General features: G+C 42.8%; 1 protein-coding gene across 1 annotated transcript in view; it reads right to left on the bottom strand.

Moving 5' to 3' along the window:
- Positions 1–26,869, bottom strand: part of ADAM12 (ADAM metallopeptidase domain 12) — a 346,240-nt gene that overhangs the window by 287,726 nt on the left and 31,645 nt on the right. Inside the window, exon 2 of the mRNA XM_090056735.1 lies at positions 12,304–12,437. Within this exon, the coding sequence (XP_089912861.1) occupies positions 12,304–12,437 (134 nt within the window). The remainder of the gene's footprint in view (positions 1–12,303; positions 12,438–26,869) is intronic.

Genomic DNA, 26,869 nt, shown 5'->3' with positions numbered 1-26,869 from the left:
TTCCCTGATAAGCCCTTGCCAGGCTGAGGAGTGGGTGGGTGAGGAAGTAGTGCAATTGGTTCATAAACGCTTGAATGAGTATAGCTTTTTCTCTGAAGTAAGTAAATATTGAACTCAGCAAATTGCAACCTGAAGCACACAACATAAAACAACCCAAAATCTTTGTTTAAGCCCAGTAAAACTCAGTGAGAGCACATACAACTTAGTCTAACTTAAAAGGGAATGTAATAAACCAGAAAGACAAGAGAAAGCCTTGTATAAGTCTTACTTATGCAAGGCTTATCTGAGGGCAGAGTGTCTCCTTACAGCCAGGTATTCAGAAAGTCCTTCTTGGAGAATCAGCAGGTGGTCTTAGGTGATGGAGTGGAGATACCACAGGCCTCATCTCTACTTGGGTTTTTACAGGTGCACTTGCAACCCCTTTTCCCCCTTGCGTGCCTTGATATTAGTATGCTTGTCACCTATAGGTATTCCAGTCTTCCACCTTTTACAGGTTCTGCTTTATAATGTAAATATAGTTCTCTACTTTCTTTGATCACATCAACCCAAGCAATCTGGGATCCTCTCCTGTTCTCTTAGCTCTATCTACAGCACATATGTGTGATGACTGTGCCAGGTCTTTGCCAACACCTCCCATCTCTCAGTCTGGCCCTGCAGGCCTTGGCCCTGTGCTCATAGGTGGCAGGAGACCAGTCCCTCTAGCCCCAGTTCTCCAGCCTCTTCTCCCTCTCCCATGGCCTGGGGGAGCTTAGGGGAATTACGCCCCCTCCCGCTCCCCTTATCAACTGCTTGCCTCAGTCTCTGCCAGAGGTGGGAGGGGGTGGAATCTGCTGGTCTCCTGCCAGCCCCCTGCCAAACAGACCCAGGCTGGGGTCCCCTGCTGCTGGGGGGGCAGGCGGGAGTGCTGGTGCCCCCCCACTCCCACAAGTGCTGGCCAATCACTGCAGCCACTCTGAGAAGCAGCCAGATCACTGTAGCTGCTCCTAGAAGTGGCCACAGCCACTCCCAGAAGTGGCTGCAGTGATTGGCTGCAGCGATCGGCTGGGGGAGTGGGCTCCCCTTGGGCCACAGGAGACCCCTCCCCCAGTCAGTGGGATCAGTGGTCAGTGGGACTGGTCACCGGGGGGGAACATGGCCCCCTGACTAAGGTGGCACCAACTGTCCATGTTCCCACAGGAAATACTTTTGATTTCTGGTGGGTCAGAACTATTACAAATACATGGTCTTCCCATTAGCCTCTCAATAGTGCAAAGAAGCTTCAGGCAGAAGTCACTAAACAGTAAACCATAAGTGGTAAATGGTTTAACCATTTACATCCCTAACTCACACTCAAAAAAGAATGAAGCTGCTTCTAAACTAAATGAATTCATAGAAATTACTTAAACAATACATAACATCTGAGACTTATGTAACAAACAGATTAGTTCTTATAACATTCCTGCAAGGCAAGGGCACGAACACAAATAAAAGATTTTACTTGGTTAATTAAAAACTAATCAAAAAAATTACTTTTTTTTCCCTCTCAAATTTGTCAAAAAATTAATACAACTTTCTCCCCACCCCACGGACGCTTCGTATGCCAAGCTACATTCCAAAATAATGAAACAACCTAAACTGCATGCATGGTTCTTCATATTTGGTGCTTACAGATGCATGAAAACAAACTTTCAATGTTAAATTCTATTTACTCGTATTTTCTCTGAGGGAGGCAGGACGAGTAGGTAACATCACAGCTGTGTAAAAGGATCCCTACCTTTTTAAAGGAATGTTTTATTGCTACGTGGTATGACTGGTTGCAACTCTTGGAAAACATGAACTTTATCAACATCTTCTCTGAAAAGGAGTAGCAAAAAGACTCTACTGACACGAATATCTTTTGCACAAGCGTTACCCTTTCTTTGAAATAAACTTTAATGGGATTGTACTGTAACAGTCTGGTCCCTGACTTATTTATATAAGGTTCTCTTATGTGGCACTACCTGGAATAATTATTGTGACCTGTTAATTAGTCTAACTTTTTATCATTTTATACCATGTCCCCTCCAACAACAACCAATGCCAAAACCCTCACCAAAACCAACCCCCACCCTACTGATTTCAATAGGCAACAGATTGGGTTCTTTCAGCAGAGAGAAACACAGCAGACTGGTATAGCACAATTTTGACTGCTTGAATTGCAGTCTGGAATTTTCCATTTTCAGAAACAGGCTCATGTCCTGTGACAATTATTAGACATTCATGATTTTGCCGATTCATCCAGTTTATTCAGTGCTCATAATGGTACACAGATAAACACTAGCCTTGATTATGAAAGTAACCTGTAATAAAGGACTGCATGAGGCAAGAAGTGCAAAAACTATTTCTTCCTCTACTCAATACACTGTAATGTATGCTAAACAGTAAAAACCTAGAATAGGCCTACCACTTTACACACAAAACTTTTTGAGCTGTGATACCAGTACAGTTAAAGAATAGAAGAAATATGACCTATTACATATATTTATTGCTGGCCTTCATTTTTTCATTGCATTTCATAGCTGGAATTTCTGTTCAAGTATAACATAATGCCAGGAAAAAATATGAGAGAGTTGCTCTGAGAAAAGAAACACTCTGTTTTTTATGGTTTTCATTTTTTTGTTTCTTTGTTTGTTGCAATTCTCAGAAGATTTTGATTTGCAAGTCTGAGGGCCAAATCCTCAAGCAAATTTATAACAGTTAATCCAGTAGAATTAAACTGATTTACACCAACTACAGATCTATCTGTGAGAGTTTAAAACTGCCTAACCAAGATTTAATGCTACATGTAACAGTGCTTCAAGCTTAATGGATTTTTGGTGTGGTTAGAGATGTTAAAGTCAACAACACTGGAATCATATTTATCTACCAGTCTCTTTCAGTTAAAAAGAGTCTGTATCTTTAATACGGCTATCACTCAAAAGATAATAGGGAAAGTATTCTTTGTCACTTATGATTTCTGTTGAAAACAATTCCAATGAATTTTCCAATATAATTGCTAAATTTTGTTTGTTTGTTTGGAGTAAAGATGGATTTTTCACTCAAAGCAGCTGTGCAGGGAGTGTGGAGTGCTACACAAGACATTACGCTCACAGTCTGGAGAGAGAGATTTTTCCTGCAAATTTCAGGCCAGACAGTTTGCCTGGTCTGCTCTCTGGCTTCTCTATAGTGGGGGAATTAGGCCTCTGATCTGTTGGACATTGTGGGTACGTCCCGATGAATGGGAACCTGCATTTTCCGGGGACAAGTGGCAGCAGCACACCTTGTGCCACTGTTATTTTTCCCTAGGGAATGCCTGTGCCGTGTGTGCTCTGGCGGATGGCAGATTACCAGGGGTAAGGGAGACGAGGCCAGCAACTATGCTGGCCCCAGCAGCCTTACCTCAGATCCTGGGGGCCTCTCGGAGCTGCAGCCATGGTACTTCTGCAGTAGGAAGCCTGGCTGGCAGCCAGAGTGTGGCTCTGATGAGGCAGACACCAGTTTTGGGTGACATTTGCTGCTGCCATGTGCACTGTCTCTCTTTTTTTTTTTTATTGATCCCAATATCTCCTGGGATCAATGCCCCCCTCCCCATGCTGTAAAGTAGGAGTCCAGGGAATGCTTGTATGTGCAGTATGTGGCACTACAGATGAGTGATTTGATTATCATACAAGTATCTGCAGAAGAAGATGACCCTAACCTCTGGGTTAGGGTCAGAGGGGAGAGCAACAAGGGTAATGTCATGGTGGATATCTGCTATAGACCACCAGAGCAGGAGGATGAGGTGAATGAGGCTTTCTTCAAACAGCTAGTGGAAGTTTTTTGATCACAGGCCCGGGGGGACTTCAGTCAGCATCATAAGCGATCCCTTCATCATCCCCTTCACTCCCCTCCACTGCCAGCACAGTTGTAACTGCCTGATGGTGGTTCCCACTCAGCCTGCACTTGCCACTGCTGTCACCACAGCCACCTGTGGGTGGTCCCCACTTGCTGCCGCCATGCCCCCATCACCACTGCCTGCAGGTGGTCGCCATGCCCCCCTAGCCTCCAGGGGTACGCATCACTCATGATCACCATGACATCTGCTGGCAGTGGTGCACAGGCAACACAGGAAATTTTTGGAGAGTGGTGGTGACAACATCCTTGTGCAAATGTTGGAGAGGTCAACCAAGAGCCGTACTCTTCTCGATCTGCTGCTCACCGACAGGGAAGAATTAATGGGGTATGTGTAAGTGGATGGCAACTTGGGCAGCAGCAACCATAAAATGACTGAGTTCAGGATCCTGAGGAGAGGAAGGAAGGACTACAGCAGAGAAAGGACTCTGGACTTTAGTAAAGCAGACTGTGATTCATTTAGGGAACTGGTGGGCAGGAATCCCTGGGAAGCCATTCTGAGGAGGAAAGGAGTCCAGGAGAGCTGGTTGTACTTTAAAAGGAACCTTACTGAAGGCTCAGGAACAAACCATTCTGATGTGCAGGAAGACTAGCAAATATGGCAGAAGACCAGCTTGGCTTAGCAGGGAACTCTTCAATTACCTAAAACATAAAAAGGAAGCTTACAAGAGGAAACTTGGACAAATGACTAGGGAAGAGTATAAGAGTATTGCTCGGGCATGCAGGCATGAAATCAGGAAGGCCAAAGTGAATTGGAGTTGCAGGTAGCAAGGGACACGAATGGTAACAAGAAGGGTTTCTACAAGTATGTCATCAGCAAGAGGGAAAGTGTGGGTCCCTTACTGAATGGGGAAGGCAGTCTAGTGACAGGTAATGCAGAAAAGAGTGAAATACTGAATGCCTTTTTTATTTTGATCTTCACAGGCAAGGTCAGGAACCAGCCTATTGCATCTGGCAGCACAGTTTGGGGAGGAGGTGAGCAGCCAACAGTGGCAAAAGAACAGTTTAGGGACTCAATGCAGCCAAGGGTGCTGAGGGAGTTGGCTTATGTGATTGCAGAGCTGATGGCCATTATCTTTGAAGACTCATGGTGGTTGGGAGAGGTCCTGCATGATTGGAAAAGGGCAAATATACTGTCCATCTTTAAGAAAAGGAAGATGGAGGATCCAGGGACCAGCCAGCCACATTTCAGTCCCTGGGAAGATCATGGAGCAGGTCCTCAAGGAATTTATTTCTAAGCACTTGGAGGAGAAGATGGCAATTAGGAACAGCCAGCATGGATTCACCATGGGCAAGTCATGCCTGACCAATTTGATTCCCTTCTAGGATGAGACGACTGCCTCCGGATGCAGGGATAACAGTGAGCCCAATATACCTTGACTATAACAAGGCTTTTGATACCATCTCCCACAATGTTCTCGCAAGTAAGCTAAGGCAGGGTTCCCAACCTTTTTATGCCACAGACCAGCAAACTGTGGACCAGAAGTGGCTGTGGCCTGGCAAACTGCGGACCATTGCGCAAAGCCTGGCAGCTGGAATTGCTGGCCAGAAACCAGGTAAAGATACTTACACCTGCTGGGCAGGGGGGTGGGCCAAATATCAGCCACAGGTCCTGCGGGAGGAGTTGTGGCCTCTCCGCCTGGCTCTGCAGGGCTGTGGTTTGCTGGTCCATGGTCACTTCCGGTCCAGCAGCCAACCATCCTGCAGACTGGCAGCTGACTCTTCATGGCCCGGCATCAGGCTGTGGCCTGAGGGTTGGGAACACCTGAGCTAAGGAACTATGGGTTGGATGAATAGACTGTAAGGTGGATAGAAACCTGGCTGGATCATTAGGTTTAGAAAGTAATAGTCTATGGCTCAATGCCTACTTGGCAGCCAGTATCAAGTTGAATGCCCCAGGGTCCAGTTCTGGGGCCGGTTTTGTTAAATATCTTACTCAAGAACCTGGAAGATGGTATACAGTGCACCCTCGGCAAGCCTGTAGATGACACCAAGCTGAGGGGAGTAGTAGATATGCTGGAGGGTAGGGCTAAGATTCAGAGAGACCTTGACAAATGGAAGTATTGGTCCAAAAGAAATACCATGAGGGTCAATAAGGACAAAGGCAAAGTCCCGCACTTGGGAAAAAACAATCCTATGCAGACTGGGGACTGACTGCCTAAGCAGCAGCACTGCAAAAAAGGACCTTAGGGTTACAGTGGACAATAAGCTGAATATGAGCCAACAGTGTGTCCTTGTTGTATAGCAGGCTAACAGCATACTGGGCTTCATTAGTAGAAGCACTGTCAGCAGATCATGGGAAGTAACTAATTATCCCCTCTCTGTTAATCACCAGTGAGGCCACAACTGGAGTACTGTGCCAGTTTTGGGCTCCCGCTACAGAAAGGATGTGTCCAGCAGAGGAAGAGTTGAGCAGAAGGCAACAAAAATGGTGAGGGGGGCTGAAGCATGTGACTTATGAGAGGTTGAGGGAACTGGACTTATTTAATCTGGTGAAGAGGAGAAGACTGAGGCGGGGTTTAATAGCAGCCTAGACACTGTTGTTGAAAGTCCTCGAAAAGGAAAAAAAAAAAAGTATGTGGGCTAGTACCTGCGGTTTGGAGCTTCTGGGTGTGTGTCCAGGGCCATATGCTGGGTTCAGCCATAGACTGAGCCTGTGTCCTGCTTGATTCGGTACACGATGTCGTGTCAGTCAGCTGGGGGACTCCTTGGAGGGTCTGGCGATTCGGTGTCAGGGAATTGGTGGCAGGATGAATTGCCATAGCTCCTGGAGCTGCTGTGGGCCCCAGCAATTACAGCTGCCACATCTCCAGCCCCCTGGGGATTCATATTTCTCACATATAATGCACATCCAAATTTCCCCCGGCTGGTTTGGGGAAAAATTGTATGCTTTATGTGAGAAAATAAAGCATTTTATATGTATTGGAGCCACTTGTAAATAACAATGAAGTAGTTAGATTAATAACAATGAAGATAACATATGGCAACATGGCAGGCAGAGTTAGCTCAAACAGTTTTAGGAAAACTCTTCTTGTTGAAAAATAATAGCAGCTAGGAACATTACCTTGATTTACAGCCCCCACCTTCCTGTATGAATGCTACAGGAAGGAAATATCACTTAGAATATACCAACCAATACTGGTACGTAGCCTACCTGAATTAAACCTCACATGGTTGTTATATCAGCATGAACTGCAGACACATCTTGACTGCAGGGTAGACATAGTTTTAAAATAGCCTAATGTTTCATCTCTGAGGATTTTGGACCCAATTTACAAAGGTACTTAGGAACTAAAGTCTTCTTAGATATTTTTGTAAATTCCACTAGGCAGCTAAACACCTTTGTAAATGTGTCCTTTGATTCTACCGCAGTACTTATTCAAATGCCATTGAAAGTACCAGGCAAAAAGAACAAAGGGAAAATCTGTGCTTGAATGCCAAGTGTATAATGCCTCAATATGGAGAGGAAACTGGCACACATTTTTAAATATAGGTACCCAGTTAGTAAGATCTACGGAGCATTTCATGTGACTATTTTCATACTTAATCATAATCTATCTGCATACGATGTTTTTTCTCTTAATCAAACAAACTGTGAACTATATCCTGGTCATATGACAAAAAGACAGCTACTTCAACAGGCGGGTCATTTTAAAAAGAAATATTGTCCACCCAAAGTAGAATCCTTTCTTGGGTTGCCAAATATGATATAGGACATGGGCTATTTCTGCTCTAATCCATCCTCCATATGCTGTAGCATTGCAGGGATGTGTAGTCCTTTGGCCTATCTCTTGTTTCATACCCTTTCCTATTTGCATTTTTTCCACAATTGGTAGTGGTACCTATATGTACCTTTATAAATATGTTTATGTCATACTGAAGGATGGGGAATTGTTTACAAAGGTGCTTGTACTCTCATTTTGCCTTCTTTCTTAGTTCCATAGTTGTTAGGACCTTACAGATCATCAGGTCCAGGCCCCCTGCACTTAGGCAGGAAAGACTTTACATCTTTTCTAGTCCCAACAAATTAAGGTTCTTGCGAATAGAAAAGATGACTTTTTCTGTGGGTTTTTTTAAACTCCTGCATTTTACTGCCTTTGAAGATTTACTTGCTGCACTTGCTTCAGCAGCAGAGCTGGTAAACTTCTTGATCTTGGACCTAAACTTAAAGCTTCCCTATTGGCCAGGCATTTCTCTATACATAGAAGAATGACATGAGAGCTAGAACCTGAAATGCCTAATACAGCCATCACATAATCTGACTTTAACTTCCTCATAATGAAGCAACACAGTTAACCAACAGGGTGTCCTTACCAGGGGTGGGGCAATGGGGGTTAAAGCCAAACAGATGGTCCCTTAAAATTCTTGTTTAAAAAGTCCTACTGCGCACTGTAAAGTTACTGACCCAACTTTCATCAAAAATTGGCTTGATTTTTAAGTCTCAGGCCAAGTTTGAAGGAAATATTCAGCCTGGAACAAATGGGGAAAGAGTATTTTTCCTAGACTTGCATAACACAAAAATGTCTGAAATGATTTTACTCAAACTTAAAAAGAGAGGGAGAGAAAATAGTACCTTTGGGTTGTGATCAAGCATGAAAAATGTCAGCACTTAAAGGATTGCATAGAGAAAATTATGAATAAGTGAAGAAAGGGAATTAGCATGGAAGCTGGAATTCAGTCTTAAATATATGGAGCATTATCAACACTTTCTCTAATGCACACATCTTGTCATTTTGTTTCAGACACAGCATTTGTTGCTGAGAAGAAAACGGGAAAACTACACAACTGTTCAATCTCCAGTTCTTCAATGCTGTACATGAAGAATCTTGCCTCATGAGTAGACCCACTGGCAACAAATTGATTCCTGATAACAGGAGACACTAATCTTAGACATAAATATTTGCAGAATTGGGTCCTAGGCTACAGCATGAAACTGAATACTATAACTACTTTAAATAAGAAAAGAAATTTACCTTGGCAGTATTAATGGCCCAAATGAAAGGTTAGCTAGAGCACTGGGGCTAACAGTTTCATTTTTACCAAAAACTGCTAGGGGAATCTTTAACAATCATAAATATGCAGTTGAATAGTCCTATTGACAGATATACATTCCTTCTATGTACTTACCTTCAAAAACACATACTTATGTTTTCCTGTACATTGATAAATAAATAAAAGTACTTGCATAGGAGTAATGTGCCTTTATATAAATAAGAGTACAGATTACAGAAAAGTGCTATTATTTCATTCTGTAGTGTTCTAGGGTACTTGTACACATGATGCCACTACCATGCACGTGATGAAAATGTCACTTTGTGTGGCTTAATGGTGTCACACTTACACATGCAAGAGTTTTGGGGATTTTAAATGAATTTACATTGTTGCAAACTAAACTACATCCCAATTTACAATGTAAATTGCAATGATGCAGCTGTCAGCTGTCCCCCCAGCCATGGGAGAGGCAGGCAGGCTCTGCAGAAATAAAGGATTGGGCCCCAGCTCAGGATTGGGGAAGAGTTGGATCGGGCCAGGTGCTGCCTCTGAGCAGGGGTAGCACCTGGCCTACTAGGAGTCTGCCCCCGGGGCAGGTACACTGCTGCTGCACAGGGAATGACCATGGCCCCCTGTAACTCAGGGGCCACTCAGCCCAGTGGCAGCTCACCCCCTCCACCGCAGCTGGGCTCTGGCAAAAAAAAAAAGGGGGGGGTCAGTTAAAAACTCACTGTTTCAATTTAGGAGGCACAGAATAAAACCCTGAGGACTAAACCCCACCATCACATGTACAAGTGCCCCTAGCTTCATTATAAAAATCTTATGTTTGACCATCTATAACATTAGCTTGGAAAATTGGTCTGTCAAGATTTCTTTGAAAGCAAAAGGAGAATGCTTCTGCAAAGTCTGAAGAATATTCATTGGATGTATTCTGAACGAATGGTCAGACCCTGTTATTTTTGCTCCCTACCATTTTTCATCTACCTTGCTTGAAAATGTCTGGCAATTACCCTCTGAACTTCCCATATTGTTAAGTATCCTTGAAAAGTCATGTGCTAGTAATATTTAAATAAAACAGGTAGCAGTGGAGTTGTTGACACTTTTTGGTCCTGAAGAGGTGGATCCCACTGCTAAGACCATCCATGTTGGTGCAGATAACTTCAGTCAAAAGTACGCTAGCCCCAAGTTTTTCTGCTGGGGTGCCACCCACAAAGAGGCATTGGCTAATGATTAATTTATGCCAAAATCTGATCCCAGATAATCCAACAAAAATCAGAACAACATGAGCGCTCAGTGAAGTAACTGAGAAGAATTTTGTTATTGGGATGAGGCAGAGAAGAGGAAAGGGGAGACTACAATATATATCAGGACTAACACAGTTCCTTCAGTTTTTCTTGAAGGTCTCCCATACAAGTGCTAAGGGGTGGTTTTGCTGCAAGGTTATTATCTACACACAACTTTAATACTTTATCATTCTACATACAAATTAAGTCATTTACTTTTCTGTATTTTCTTCAGCAATGTAATTCACCTAGATAAGCAAAAAAAAAGTGTCATGCTTTGAAAAAGAGGTAAAGAGCAACAGATCTTACTTAACATCTACCAGAACACAGTTTAACTTTCCTACTTATCAGTATTTACATGACAAACTATTCACCATTTTATTCCTCAACCAGTTTAACATTGTTGTTTTTCCCACAGCTTGATCTGCACTTTTATGTATTTAATTTATAACAGTTTCCATGGAAAAGAAATATTCAAAAAAGTGCTGAGGCAGCACATGGATCTCTATACCAAACCACAAATCTTTTCTAATGTTCATCTTAAACTGCAAGCAAATCTGGGAAACAAATTAATGATATAAATCATATTATCATTATTCACATAAGGATACTTCATTGTAACCCTTTCAGAAAACTACAGTGGGCTTGAGTAGCCTAAAGTACTCTACAAGGAGAATGTCTGTTTCCAATTAAATGTTCTAAAAATAGAGTTGCACATACAGCTAGGACAAAGCCATCTGTGTTATCTCCCCTAAGATATCACATGCCTTTATAGATTCACAATAACACTCCCTTTGTCAGTACTTATATTCAAACATAGGCTTAGCCTTTCCTTCCAATACATAGATTGGGACAGGAAAGGTTGGGGCAGGAGAGGATAAGGAGAGGGGAAGGAAGGAGAAAATAATAAATATAAAAATTTTGAAAAAGTCTCTTTTTATACCCAGCGTTGTCAATTCCAAATAACCATGCTTCAAAGTGTTTCCCTCAGAAGACATCTATAGTAATTAAATAGGATTTCTTGATATACAGTTTTCAGCAGCAGTACAGGTTAACATTTTTCCCCATTTGAGATTTTGTTTTAGTTTAATACATTCATGTATCATACGTGATAAAATTAAATGGTAGCACAATCTGGATTTAAAAGGTTGGGTCCAAAATTGGCACCTGCCCTACATGTCCATGAAAGAGATCCAGGAGACATAACATACTCCCTTACTCCTTCCTTATTGCTATCCATACCACCAAACCTGTGTGTCATGGGAAAGGCAAAGCTCAGAAGGGCTGGTACTCCTCCACATCTAAATAGCATGGCATATTGGAAGAGTTGGGTCCAGTCCAAGAAAACTAAGCCAGTATTGTGGAAGAAGCAATCTGCAACTGGCCAGAGACAGATTATTTCTCTACTGGAGCAAGTGGGGAGACCAGGGAGAAAGTCATGACTGAATTACAATTCCCTCTCTGGACTGCTTCTGCAGCAGTAACACTAAATGCAGTCGCCTGCTACGGGATACATGCAATGTCTCAAGTTCCCCCTAATGAAGCAATGCTAGTTTATACCCTAAGACAGACTGTACCCTCATACTTCACCTACATATATCACCCCACAGAAAAGAGCTACAGGACTGGTGAAGGAGAAAGTATATAAGGCATAACATATATTCATTACAGACACTGACTTTCCTTTGAACCCAGACTTATCTTTTAGACATCTTCCCTCATCTTCTTGACATCTATCATTTCCCCTTTCAGTGTAATTCCTCCCTTAAGTTAGCCAATGCTTTCCCCCCTTTATTTCTACCAGTATAACATATTTATAAAATTAATTCAAAATATATTAATGGATCTCAAGCAACTAAGAAATAGGTATCAAAATAGATGTTTAAAAATGAAATCGAAGTTTTCATTATCAAAAATGTCACTTCAAAATGACACTAAACAGCTCAAAATTCTCATTTATTTTCTTAAAGATTTTATTCTAATAAGGTAAATAATCATTTCTAGTTGGCAGACATTTTGCTAAAATATCATCAATGTATGTTTATAACAGATGTGGTGAAGTGCAGGCATTTGTTTTTATTTACAGTCTTTCAATTTTTGTATAGGTCATGATATAATCATCAACAAAATGAAAACGAACCTTTGAATAGATGCCATTTATTGGTTTCCATTGTTCTCCGTTCAAAAGGTAGGGAACTATTATCTCATAATCTTCTGACTGGTTCTTTGGCATCTGTTGCCTAGAGGATTCCAATTTACTGTCCACATTCTCTCCTAGGTTAGGGGGGAAAAACATTTCATGTTAGTAGGAAACAGAACTCGACAATGTGAACCTTATTATTTATGGCACTTGGCAGAAGAGTTCAGAATGAAGTAAATTCAAGGAAAAAAATTAACTATTAAAACACAATGGGCTGATGTTGCTTCTTAGAGAAGTCAGCAGCAAACCACACCTGAATTCTAAGGGAAAAGGGAACTGTTAAGGCTATACTTCCTTTGAGCAAACCTCTCATTCCTGTCAAAAATGCAATTAATGTGAAGACAGGGTGAGAGGGGGAAAAGTAGACAGTAGCTTAAGGGAACAGAATAAGCAATATAGCAGCCCAGGACCATCCAGGCTAGGGACACATAAACCAGTATAAGTGATTGGAAACCAGTTCAAATATGTAACACAACAGAAGTTCAGTGCATATAAACCACTTTCAAAATGGCCCAAACTGGTTTAAAATAAACCTGGACAGATGTAGTATCAGACTTAACTTACTTAGATTAAATTGGTTTATTGAATTTCTGTCCCAGATCCCCTCCATATTCAAGTTAACTTACAGTCCCCCAGCATCCCAAGATGCTTTGCACCTCTCCTGCAAACTTCCCCTTCCAGGGTAGGCATGCTAGCTTCGGTTCAAGCTGTCTGCTCCAGCTGAGCAGGGATGAATGCTCTAGAGCCCCCTGCTTTCTGGCCTGAGCCACTGCAGGCACATGGCTGTATTTATGGACTCAAAAGTGAATGTCCATTCACTTGCTTATTGGTTCAATCTATGCAGCTTAGACTAACCTGCAAAGATTGAATCGATTCAGCCTCGGCTTTTTGACTGTCTGTACTTAGCCCCAACATCCAGTCAAACTGTCAACTGTCAAACTATGCAGCAACATTTTCACTTCTATCATTGTAATTTAAAGTAGAGATTTGTCATGATAAATAATAGGCTCTGCTTAACATTGCAAAAAGGTTATAATACTTATTAATGTTACAGTACCACCCCAAAAGCACCACTTTATTTGATGCTGTACAAACCTTGCCCTGAAACACTTACACTGTAGGGACATAAGAGAACAGTGGGTGGGGTTGCAATATGCAAGCCAATGAAACTGGGGAAGTCCTGGCACTGCTGTGCTAATTACATGGATCATTCTTTACTTTTTGTCTTTTTTCTATATTGGAGGTAAGAAAAGGAAGATGGGATGGGGAGAGTTTTCCTGGGTATGGCTTTTTTGTCTAGCTAAAAATCAACAGATTAGATTTGTAAGCGTCTCAAAGGTGAACCTTGAGGAATTTGAAAGATAATGTAACAACATTTAAAGATTTCTATTAGGAGCCATTGTAAAAAAAGTAGAGAGAGAGAATTTAAGAGGGGCCTGAATCATTCCTTCAGGTGCATGTTTGCAGAATCAGACCCAAAATACTCATAAAAAAAGTGGTTAGTATTGCTGTCAGAACCATGTAACTAGATCCCCAATTTCTCCTGAGTGATTTAATTATCCTACTATGCTTTCATATAGTCTTAGCTCCCTAAAGGTAGATGATAGTCATTGATTTTCTTTTATGTCCTTTCCATTTCTTTGGCTGAGTCAGCTGGTCCTCACATTTTGCAAATTTGAGTCACACTACAGACATAATGATGCAGTTTTAGATTACTGAAGCCTCCAAGTTTATTGTGCACAAAAGGTTTAGCCATTTTAATCCTAGACTTTTTTTATTAGACCCCATTACTTCTTAATCCACACCATTTTATTCTGCTCTGCATGGAAACCTTCAGTTGTACTCTGTTTAACAAATTAGTCTGAATTCTGTTCAACACAAAAACTCACTCACTTTAGTGGTCTCAACATTTCTTTCTAATTACTCAAGAAGGTCATAAAGCATTTAGAACCCCTAATGACATGTGCACAACGCCTCCTTGCAATATCAAGGAGTGCCACTCATTCCTGCTCTGTGAGCATCAACTCCTCAAGATAAGGCCTCTTAAAGAGACCCACTTAATACACCCAGGCTGGGACAGAAGTTACACATAAGCCAGTATAAGTAGTCAGAAATTGGTTTAAACCTGTAACAGAACTTAAGTTCAGTGCACATAAACCAGTTACAAATAGTACACATAAATGAGTTTTGAGAGAAACCTGGTTGAATGTAGTGTCAGACTTAATTGATTTGGGTCATATTGGTTTATGAAACTTCTGTCCCAGAACGCTTCCTGGTTTAAGTTAAACCAGAATACCCCAGCATCCCAGCATGCTTTGCAGCCCTGGGCTGTGCTCTCTACTCCAACAAAGCAAGACTGGCCCCCACTCAGCTGCCAGCAGGGACTTTTCCATCCCCAGCAATCAGGAGCAGGGTGGATTTTCCTGCCTCACCCCTTTCTCAGTTAAAGAATCAACCCAGCTCCCAACTGGGGCAGGGAGTAAAGCCCCCACTGCTGGCTTCCCCGGTTCACTGGGCATAGGGTGGGCATTTCTCCCCACCCCACCTCAGCTAACCCACAGGCCAGGGATGGGTCATGGCTAGAGAAATCACTAGGCCGGTGCAAATAGGCAACTATTCAATTCAGATTCAGCTGATTTGGATTTGTAGATCTGAATCACTTTTCTGATTTGATTCAGCCAAATCAATTCAGAAAAGATTTGGCGATTCAGACATAGGGTATAATGGGGAATCAATGAAATAGCTATAACTTTGTTGGTTTTTGGCAGATTCAGATGAAACTTTCACAGGTCGTAGCTGCTGCTGAGGGCATGAAGGTTGCCAAGTTTCAAGATGATAGGTATAGGGGTTTCTGGGAAGTTGCACCTCAAATCCTGAAAACAAAACTCAGGTCGTGTGTGTGTGTTAAGCCACAGTGGGGTGAAAACTTTAGAGATGGTAGGTCTTGATGAGGCCACAAAGTTTCCTTGCCAAGTTTCAAGGATATAGGTGCAGGGGTTTCTGGGAAACTGCACCTCAAGATGCTTACAAGCAAAACGTGTGTCACATGTGTGTGTTAAGCCACAGTGGGGTGAAAACTGCAGCAGTGGTAGCTCTTACTGAGGCCACAAATCCTGCCAAGTTTCAAGGAGATGGGTGCAGGGGTTTCTGGGAAAATGCACCTCAAGCTGCTGACAAGCAAAATTCATGACATGGGTGATACTGTGTGTGTGTTAAAGCACAGGGAGTGAAAACTGCAGGGGGAGTCTGGGTTCTGGGGCCCTGCACCTCTGGCCACAGGCAGGCAAAACTTGGACATCTGACTCCCCAGATACCTCTGCATGTTTACCTGTGCTGCTACAACCCCCCACCCCATCTCCCCAACCTGTCCCTCACCCCCTGACACCTCCATTTCCATTTTCACTGACTGGCTTTCTTGTCTACATTGCATGCCAGGCTGACCTCTGGCTTCTTTACTATTCTTTCCATCCAAGACCAGGAGACACACCAACTGCACATAGTTTCTCAGCCTGACAAATGGTTTTTCAACCTGAAAGCTTCCTCAGATATATTTTTCTAACTATTTCAGTTTTTTCGTAATAAACATAAAAACACAAGATAAGCCATCACACACCACGAGTAACATATATCCAACACAACATCTTTACTTCTTGCTGTCAATTCCTTTATAAAAAGAAAGGCTCTGTGACAGTTCTGTCTGGGTACCTTTGATGCTGCTGGTGCTATTGACATTGAGCCAGATAAGTTATTTTGACCTGCCGTCTCTTGTAGGGGACGAGGAGGTCTCACGGGGGCACAATGCCATGTTGTGCAGAGGCCCCAGCACCAGAAAGGGCGTACCTGAACACATACACAATCCCACAAGCACTTATGTCATGATTTTTGCCTGCCTGTGGCCAGAGGTGCAGGGCCCCAGACTCCTCCTGCACCTATCTCCTTGACAGCTAGCAGACTGTGGCTGCAGCAGGCCCTAGCACAAGTTTTGCTTGTCAGCAGCTTGAGGTGCAGTTTCCCAGAAACCCCTGCACCTATCACCTTGAACCTTGACAGGCTTCATGCCCTTAGCAGCAGCTACCACCCCTGCAAGTTTCATCCAAATCAGCTGAAAACCAACAAAGTTATAGATATTTCATTGATTCCCTATTATACCCTATGGCTGAATCTCCGAATCTTTTCCAAATCACTTTGGAAACTCCGAATCAATTTGGAAAGCCTAAAGCTTCTAGCAATTTGATTCATAGATTCATAGAAGTAGGGTCAGAAGGGACCTTGTAGATCTTCTAGTCCGACTTCCTGCCCTGGGCAGGAGAGAAAACCGGGCTCAAATGACCCCAGCCAGGTAGACGTCAAGCCTCCTCTTAAAGACCCCCAGGGTAGGAGCCAGCACCACTTCCCTTGGAAGTTGGTTCCAGATCCTAGCTGCCCTGACTGTGAAGTAGTGCCTTCGGATGTCTAGTCTAAACCTACTCTCTAATAACCTGTGGCTGTTATTCCTTGTTACCCCAGGGGGTGCTCGGGGGAACAAGGTCTCTCCCAAACCCTGCTGGTCCCCCCTAGTGAGCTTATAGGCAGCCACTAGGTCCCCCCTCAGCCTTCTCTTGTGAAGGCCGAATAGGTTAAGGTCCCGTAGCCTCTCTTTGTAGGGTCTGCCCTGCTGTCCCCAGATCATGTGGGTGGCCCTCCTTTGAACCTTCTCAATGCTGTCCATATCCCTCCTGAAGTGTGGGGCCCAGAATAGAACACAGTACTCCAGCTGCGGCCTGACCAGTGTCACAGAGGGGGAGGAACACCTCCTTGTCCCTGTTTGAGATGCATCTATAGATGCACAACAAGGTATGGTTAGCCCTACTGACTGTGACCTCACATTGTTGGCCCATGTTCATACTGGAGTCAATAATGACTCTAAGATCTCTTTCCGCCCCCATGCTCTTGAGGAAGGAGTTTCCCAGCTTATAAGTGTGCTGCTGGTTCCTACTGCCCAAGTGCAGCACCCTGCACTTGTCTATATTGAAATCCATCCTATTTTCATTAGCTCACCCCTGTAACTTGTCCAGGTCCTGCTGCAATCTATCCTTCCATACTAGCGTGCTCACCTCACCCCAAATCATGGTGTCATTAGCGAATTTTCACAAGGTGATTTTTGACCCCATCGTCCAAGTCACTAATAAAGAAATTGAACAGTGCAGGCCCAAGGACCGAGCCCTGGAGGACTCCAATGCCCACTTCCCTCCAGGGCAAAAAATGACCCATCCACCACCACCCTCTAAGTATGACCCTTCAGCTAACTTACAATCCATCTGACTGTGGAGGCATCAATGCCAAAGTCACCTAGTTTTTTAATGAGAATGGGGTGGGAGACTGTGTCAAAGGTATTGCTGAAGCCCAGAAAGACTACATCCACCACGACATCAGCGTCCAATGCTTTTGTGACCTGATCGTAAAAGGCAATCAGGTTGGTCTGACAGGACCTGTCCCTAATGAAACTGTGCTGGTTGCCCTTGAGCATCATCCCTGATGCTGGCCCATCACAGATGTGTTCCTTGATAATCTTCTCAAAGAGTTTCCCCAGGATTGAAGTTAGATTCAGATTCATAGATTCGGCCTTTGAATCATTCAAATCATCTCGGAATCTGAATCGCAATCCGAAGCTTTGCACAGCCCTAGAAATCACCGATCTCCCAGCTATCTGCACTGGCCAGCAAGCTGGGAGGTGAGCTTTAGTGCCCCCTAGTGCCTGGTATGGGCCACTGAAAGGGTCTGGCTGCCTTTCATATCTGTTCCTGGCCCCAGTGCCAACCCCAGGTTGTCTTTCTCAGTGGTCCTGACTGGTGCTCTGCTGAAGACTATACCCAAGGTGGTTACACTGGCTCATTTCTACAATTTGGCATGCATGATACAGAAAGAAGTGGGTAGGGCATGCCTCACAGCAGTTGAGCATGGCATAGAAACAGAATAGATTATGCACAAGGTGTCCACAATACATATTAGAGAAGAAACAGAGAGAATGAACATATGCTGTAACTGAGTTAATGCTCTACATGCAGAGCCAGTCACATGACTTAGATTAATACTGCAATATCAAAAAAGCTATTTACCGGCAGTGTTACTTATTTTGCAAGAAGCAAAGATTTTTTAGGGTGCTACCTTTTGTTGGACTAACCATACAGTAGAGTTTGTCTTGTATTTGAAAACTCATCTAACTCAACTACACAGATGGTCCAATAAGATATCACCCTAAGAAATACTTGCCCCACACATAATTGCTGAATGATCATAGCTATAACATCACTTTTATGCTACCATATTATTTACTGAGTATTTTCTCTTTCTCTCAACATAAAAATGTTCATCACCACAGAAAAGGAGAACTGGTCTAATATAAAAATCACTGAAAGAGAGCCTAGCATTGATATAAAAAATAAATCTGAATAAATATAAGATGAGGGCAGAAATGAAGTCAAGGTTCTTGCTACAGTCTTGCTCTATGCCATCCTACCATACCTGGACCTTCACAGTGTGCAGCCTTTCACATCACTCCCCTGAACCATGTGCAAGTTTAAGAATTCTGTAGATATGTAGCTCCATAATGGAATATTAGCTCCTTCCTTCCCCCACTGAAACAGATAGTTTTCAGCCCTATACCTTCCACTTGAAGGTACTGAGGGGATGTATGTAGTTGCTGGAATCTAACTGAAATCACTCTCCATGTTATGCACATGGAGTTATGCCTAGTGTCCAAAGTAAATTCCAGGAATCTGATGATCAGCCCATGGTTATTCATACTTTCTGGCTCACAGATTGGGTAAGATGTGTACGTCACAATAGCTGATTCAGTTATCACTTAAACCACTGTAAATCAGGAATCACTACTGATGTAGTCATGAATGCCACGTGCTCCCAGAGGCTGGAGGGCACAGCAAACTCCCACAGGTGGTGGTGGCAGTGTTGTGCATGGTGGTGGCAGGCGGCTGCAGCGGTGCCAATGGCTGGGGGGTGGGCGGCGGCCAGCAGTGGTATCGGCAGCGCTTTTTGCAGGGGGTGCCCTGCCAAGTTCAGGGGGTGCACATGCACCCTCATGAACCCCCTACACGTTGCCAATGGATTTGTGTTAAACTGATGTGAGGAAAATCAGGTTGAGTATATCTAACATCCTGTTCTAAATATAACCCTTCACCTACAGACATGGGAGACTGGTGCCTCCTGAGTCTGGGAAAGCACCTGCAGAAGCTGCTGGGGGTGTCAGTGATGGGGACGGGGCTGGTGAGCACCTGCAGAAGCCACCGGTGGCGTCAGTGTTGGAGATGGCCCTATCGGGGAGAGGGAGAACGTGCCCCCCCCATCCCTCCAATGCCTACAGATAGAAAGAGAAAGGAAAAGGAGGAATAATAAACCAAGGCAGGTGGGCAAATTTGCTTCTTATATGAAAGTTTCAGCATTCTGACTAGAAACAAAAGAGTTTCCAACTTATCCAGAGATGAACTCACTGACCCAGAATTGATATCTAGATGCAAGTCCTTCTAGGAAGAAATTTAAAAAAAGGTAAACCTCAGTCTAAATTTGTTCCTAAGTATGTCAAGATTCCCTGTCCTTCCTGCAGTACCTATGTTAAAAGGGTGTTTCCACCTTCCTCCTTTTTTAAATTAGGACAGAATTAGTAAGACAAATTTGCAACAAGGAATCAGCAATATTTAGCTGCTCCATGAAGGCTTCTTCTGACATCTCCAGCTGACTGCAACACTGCCACCGTCCCACCCCACTACCCATACATGATAGACTCTTCAACGACACATTCAAGTCTGCAGTTGCATCATTTTCAGGTATCATTTCACCTGTCTGCGAGACAGAGCAAGAATCCATTTAACATCATCAAGAGCAGAACCTTTCCTAGTTCTCTCACAGACTAGGAATTTATGGAGCATGTCTCAGTGAAATGAGAAACTTTTGGCTCCAATCCTGATTTCTTCTCAGCTCACTAGAGCAGTCTCAGCCATTTGGATTAAAAGACTCAGGCCTCGCTCCTGCTATTTTACAGACCTTGCTCTCTAGCTTTCATTGAAACCTTTATAAAGTTTTGCTTTAAAAACCCTAGCAATATACATCTCTCACTGCAGATGTGCCTTTGATGAATAAATTTTGCTTGAACTCTTTTAATTTCTAAATGAGAGCCACCTTCTCTTGCAAGATGAGTGTTCTCCAGCTCCATCTTCCTTGTTCCTTCCTTTCAACCGTGTGCAATTGGGACATACACTTTAACCTTGGTTACCCAGTTCTGATGTACTATGCTCACTTTCTTTTCCTACCTTCCCTAACAATACTGGAATCCTTCTCTTAAAAATTTCCCTTTTGACCTTCCTTTCTTTTTATCTGAGATTATAGTTGACCCTCTCTGTAAGATATCATTTCGTTTTGTGTTGCCATGTAAAAGGGATCCAGTATAAAAATAAACCATACTGTTTTATAACTCAGTCAAACAACAGCAAACACTGGCTGATTCTCAATTTTAAAAGGAATGACATTTCAAATCTTCATGGTGAGATTCTAAGAATAAATACTGTCTGTAATAGTGAGATGTCATTCAACTCTGAGAAACTGAACTGCTGCCCCATTAACTGTGCATATACTATTACCTGTGTACATAGCTAATGAAGCAATTTGTTTCTTAATCAGGTGTACAATACTCCTCTAGCAAGATCTACACTCCAAATCCATTGGTTGTAAATTTTGCATATACTAGATTAATTTATATTCTGTACAAATAATAAAAAAAGAAAATGTGTGTTTTACAATGGACAAATTCTAGCCAGCTGGACTGTAGACGAAAATATTTTTGAGGGATTCTGGTTAGAACAGCAAAAGCTTTAAATGATTTGCATGTAACACTGGAATCCCAGAAGAAAGAATATAGTTCTATAAAACATAGAGATTTGGTTTATAGCATTTTTTTTTTAAATGTGGGTATCAAAAAAGCCACTAAACCATTTATAAATATATATTACATACACACAGAATATTGCTATAGTAACTGAACTTGATCTTCAAGATTGATATCTTCTGTACAAATAAATTACTACAGAGTGGGCTATAAGCCTCCACAGTCTCACAGCTTGAAATATGAAATTTTAATTTAAGTCTCTAAGAATCCGTGATTTATAAGGTTCAATTGTTTAAAACAGGTGCTAAGAAGAAGCTTCTAACAGACTGGTAGAAATGTGGTAGTCAGGACTCATTAGTTAATCTGTAAACCTTGAAATCATAATTGCGTTCCTGGATCAGTTCAGCACCACAATGGCTGTCAGAAAGAGGCAATATTTACTGAAGAGTGGAATTTGAGATACTAGCTATAATGAAATGTCAGTCAACATTTATTGGTGACAACTGTGACTAATTTATGCCATTAATTATTTTGGAAACTGGAAGAGGGCTTGAGCCTACTTATATATGAAAACATGTTTTCTTAACCAACTCTACGATATGGTATTTCATTCAAGTTTTAGGAGGTGGTGACTTGAGAGTTTGGTGAGTTTAGCTATTATATGTTGCAGGATGCTTTTGGTATTAATTCTATACATATGTTAATCCCACAAAATTGGCCCCAACAAAGAAATTAGCCAAAATTTTATATAAATTGTGCTATTCCCTCTATGAGTACTTGGAACAAGATGGTGTCTGAGGGCCGCCATGATGCCCTCTAGTGGCCACCTCTATCCTGTCCTCCCTACTCAATTTTCCTTGGGTGTCAACCTGCTCACTATCCAGCCATGCCTTGATGTTAAAGAAAAGTAATGAGGGAGGTTGCCTCCCAGGGCTGATGGGTTCATGGGGCTCTCTCTTTCTTCCTACCCTCTCTAGCTTTGCCTTGATTGCCCTTCTCAGGGCTGGACCTTGCTGGCCTTGAGGGCTAAATTTGAGGCCTTCTTTCTCCCCTACAGCCACACTTATGCCTCGCAGGTGATACCAATTAGCACTTCAGCTGGGCAGCTTGCCCCAAATACAATACTTGACTCAGGTCTCCAATCCCTTGCTGGGGCATCAGTCTTCCTAGCTCTGGCCCCCTTTCTCTGGCTGGGCCCCACTTTGGGCTAGGTCCACTGTACCAACCTTCGACTCCTGGGCACCAGCCCTTTTTTGCCCTTCCCGGGGCCTGGCCCAAGCCTTCCCAACCTCAGGCCATCTCTATTGCCTTTGTTACTCAGGCTTTTACCTTCTCTGTTCCCACTTGCAGGGCTCAAAACACCCATGTGTCCTTTGGGCACCCTTGTGCCTCTCCTCATCACACCATTTTAGCCACACCTGGTCCACCAGTTTAATTATAACAATAAAAAGGCAAGCATCTGCTTAAGAAACAACCCCTCCCAACCAACCTCCATCCCCCTTTCCAGGGTAAAACAACACTTGGTAAACCCTCTTACTGGTAGGCTGTCACCTCTGCCTCAAGGGCATTCCATGCCAGTCTGCTTCTATTACTTATACACTCTTATACACTCTGGGTCTACTTGTGTGACAAAGTAATAAATCAATGTTTATATGGGGCAAAATCAGGTGGCATTTTAGGAATACACATAGATGTCACTAAAGATCTCTCTGCCTGTGATTACTGCCTTCAACAAGCTATTTAGTTGTACAGTTGGATTTTTTCATTTAAACTTCTGCCTGTGGTAAGGGGTCATGGCTTTCTACCTATACAAAGGTGGTAGAAAGCCCTGCAATTGGGTACTATGGACTGATTCAGGAAAAAATTTAAGCATATGCTTAAATTTAAACACTTGTTTTGGAAGTCTTATGGACCTCAATGGGACGTGACACATTTAAGTACTTTCACAGGGATGATTTCTCTATTTGGGGTGATTATATGAATAAAGACGTTTGTGCTCCCATCGCACAGTACTAAGTTAATAAGCTGATTTTATTACAAATCTATATATTCAAACATAGCTTTTGTAACAAAGTGGTAGAGCATTACATAACATAATATACAAAATATCAGTAGAGTGCAGGCTAAAAAGAGAAGAATATTGAATATGAGATTTTTACCATGAGGCTGTCAAGAATAATGGACTGTAGAAAAAAACAGCCGATACAACAAAAGAGTGAACATATTTATATGAAATGGAAAAAAGTTGTTAATATGAAAAAGGGCTCTGAAACCTGTAGTGAAGGCACACATTATTAAAGTGGACTAGGTGGAGAACACTAGGATGCAAAAGATTAAAAATGAATTAATTACAGTCCAATACAAATACAAAGGAGGTATACATACAAGTGGAGATAGGAAGACTAAGGGACAACCTGGAATATAAAGTCAATGAATGGGAGGGAAAGAAACATAAATACAAGAAAAAAAGTGTAATGATCCGTATTTTATCCCCAGAGACAGACATGCAACACCAGAGCAGTGTCAAGCCTGAGTAGCAGAGCTGGGCACTGAGTAGCTGTGCAAAGTGGTGAAGCAAAACAGAACATCACTGATTTCTCTGCTAAGTATTTGAGGTGGTGGTCATAAAGCACGAATCTCCTCTTCAGGTCATAGCTTGCTTCCTTTTGTATCAAGGTAGTACTAAGGCATCTGTGCCAAGGTAGTGAAGTCAACACCTGTATACTATGAGTGTGCTAATGATACTTTTTCTATCAGAAAAGAAGGCATTGGCAATTCAAATGCTAACAGGGTCCTTCTCCTGATGAAGTCCAGAGACAACAGACTTGTCATCACAAATACACTGTTCCATCAAAGGAACAAGTTCAAGACATCCTGGAAACACTGGCATTTAATCAACTATGTGATTGTTTGAGCTCACGATCATCAGGATGTCTTGACTATGAGAGCTATGACTATTGCTGATGACTGTTGGATTGACCATTGCCTCATCAATTCCTGAATGTCCATCAGGATTGCTCCTAAACGAAGAATGCAAAGGAAGCAGATCAGGCACAAGGTAAACATCAAGTGCTTGAAGGATGCACTCAAGCAGTGAGAATTCCAGCAACTTCTGAATGAGACACTACCGACAGAGCACTCAGAAGGAGTCAAGTAGTACTTGATGGGACTCGAGACAGCTGTTCTTTCATCCTGTTAAAATACTATAGGCTACAAGACCAGGAAACATCAAGACTGATTTGACAAAATGACTGAAATTCAAGGTCTCATTGACAGAAAATGGAAAGCTTTGTGCCCAGCAGAGTGACATCAACTTTGCCATAAAAAAAAATGCACACCAACAAGCAAAATCTGAGGTTCAAAGGAGAACACAAGAACTGAAGAATGAGTGGTGGATTCAGAAATCAAAAGAAATCAAACATTTTGCTGCCATCTGTGACACTCGTGGCTTCTTCAGTGCTACCAAATCTGTCTACAGCCCCAGCACTCATGGTCTTAATCCTCTAAGACGAAAGGATGGAACAACACTCCTGAAAGACAGCGAATCCATCAATGTTTGCTGGAAAGAACATTTCCAGGGCCTTCTGAATCATGACTCAACTGTCAATGAAGATAAGATCAACAATTTTACACAAAAGCAATCAGAGAAGAGCTCGGTTCGCCGCCTACCCTGGGAGGGGTCAGGAGTGCCATCAGGAAAATGAAGACTAACAAGACAGCTGGTGTTGATGGAATACCTGCAGATATTTTCAAAGGAGGAAGAGAACAACTTGTGTGTCAGCTTCATGTCCTCATCCTTAAAATCTGGAACAAGGAAAAAGTCCTAGCTGACCCAAGGGATGCCTTGATACCATCTTCAAGAACAGGGACAGAGCTGATTGTGGAAACTACCGAGGCATCTCATTGTTGGCCACAGCTGTGAAAGTCATCACCTGTATCCTTGTTAACTGCCTTCTCCCACTTGCAGAAGAAATTCTTCCAGAATTTCAAAGCGGCTTTGGACCATCTTGAGGAACTGCAAACATGATCTTTGCAGCACGTCAAATCCAGGAGAAGTGTCACGAGCATAATCGACTTCTCCATTTGGCCTTCATCAACCTCTCTAAAGCCTTTGAGCCTGTAAACCATGAAGCCCTATGTACAATCCTGTCCAAAACAAATTCATCGGTGTTCTGAGACTTCTCCACAACGTCAGCAAGGGTTCTCAGCAATGGGAATCAAACAGAACCATTTGAGGTCAAAACTGGAGTGAAGCAAAGTTGTGTCATTGTCCCAGAGAGGGGACTTGATAGTGGCTTACTGCTATATCAGAGGAGTGCATCAGGAGCTTGGTGAACACCTGTTCACTAGGGCACCCCTGGGGAAGACCAGGACCAGTGGATACAAACTCCTGGCAGGCCGCTTCAGGCTTAATACCAGGAAAAACTCCTTCACAGTCAGGGTGTCCAGACGGGAATAGACTCCCTTCAGAGGTGGTGCAGTCACCTACCCTGGAGGTTTTCAAAAGGAGACGAGATAGTCACCTTGCTGGGGTCAATTAACCCTAGTTGTCTTCCTGCCTAGAGTGAGGGGGCTGGACCCGATGATCTGCAAGGTCCCTTCCAGCCCCTAACAATCTATGAATCTATGAATTTAGACAGGAGATGATTGAACACCTTGAGCAGGCCTAGCAGTTATCCCAGGTGAACATAGAGAGAGCACAGCATTGGCAGAAAGCTACCAACCATCAAAAGGCACAAGAAAGAATGTTTCAGACTGGGAATAAAGTGCTGGTTTTACTTCCCTCCTTGGAAAATAAACTATTAACTACGTGGCAAGGGCCTTTTGAGATAACAAGAAGTGCCGGGCCCATAGATTATGAAGTATAACACCCAGGACATGCAAGGGAAAACCAGGTCTACCATGTAAACCTGTTGAAGGCTTGGAGGGAGCCAGAGAATGGCTACTGAGTCCTGAAGAAGTAAGTGAAGAACTAAGCCCTGAGATAGGAGGAAATACACAAGGGGGCATGATAGAAATAGGAGATTGCCTTATGGATGAGCAGCAAAAGGAGCTGGGACAGATCATCTTTAAATTTGGTGATGTGTTTAGCGAGGACGCAGGAAAGGCTAGGGTGTAGTACATGAAATTAATACGCCTAAATGGGTAGTGGGAGGGAAAGTTGGGAGACCAGTCCCCCACCATCTACAAGCTTGGGTATATGAGGAGATACAGAAAATGCTTAAAAAGTGGGTGATAATACCATCTCAGAATCCCTGTAGAAGCCCAATGGTGGTCGTCCTGAAATCCAATGGGACATTAAGGATATGCATGGATTTCAAGGATCTCAACGCAGTTGCACATTTTGATGCATTCCCCATACCCCATGTAGAAGAGCTACTGGAGCGAATAGGTCAGGCAAAGTACATCTCTACCCTGGATTTTTCCAAGGGCTACTGGCAGATCACCATGGCAGGAAAGGACCAGCAAAAAAAATGGCTTTTGGCATGCCGTGGGGATTATTTGAATGTACAAGGATGCTGTTTGGCCTTCATGGTGCTGCAGCCTCATTCCAAAGGCTGATAGATAATGTCCTAGCCCACATACAAGGTACGCTGTGGTGTATATTGATGATATCGTAATTTATTTGCAATC

Source organism: Crocodylus siamensis, chromosome 7 (assembly GCF_052110815.1).
Source record: "Crocodylus siamensis isolate JL-2025a chromosome 7, ASM5211081v1, whole genome shotgun sequence".
Taxonomy (NCBI): Eukaryota; Metazoa; Chordata; order Crocodylia; family Crocodylidae; genus Crocodylus; species Crocodylus siamensis.
Note: the sequence above shows the minus strand (reverse complement) of the source record. Positions and strands in the feature narration are given on the sequence as shown.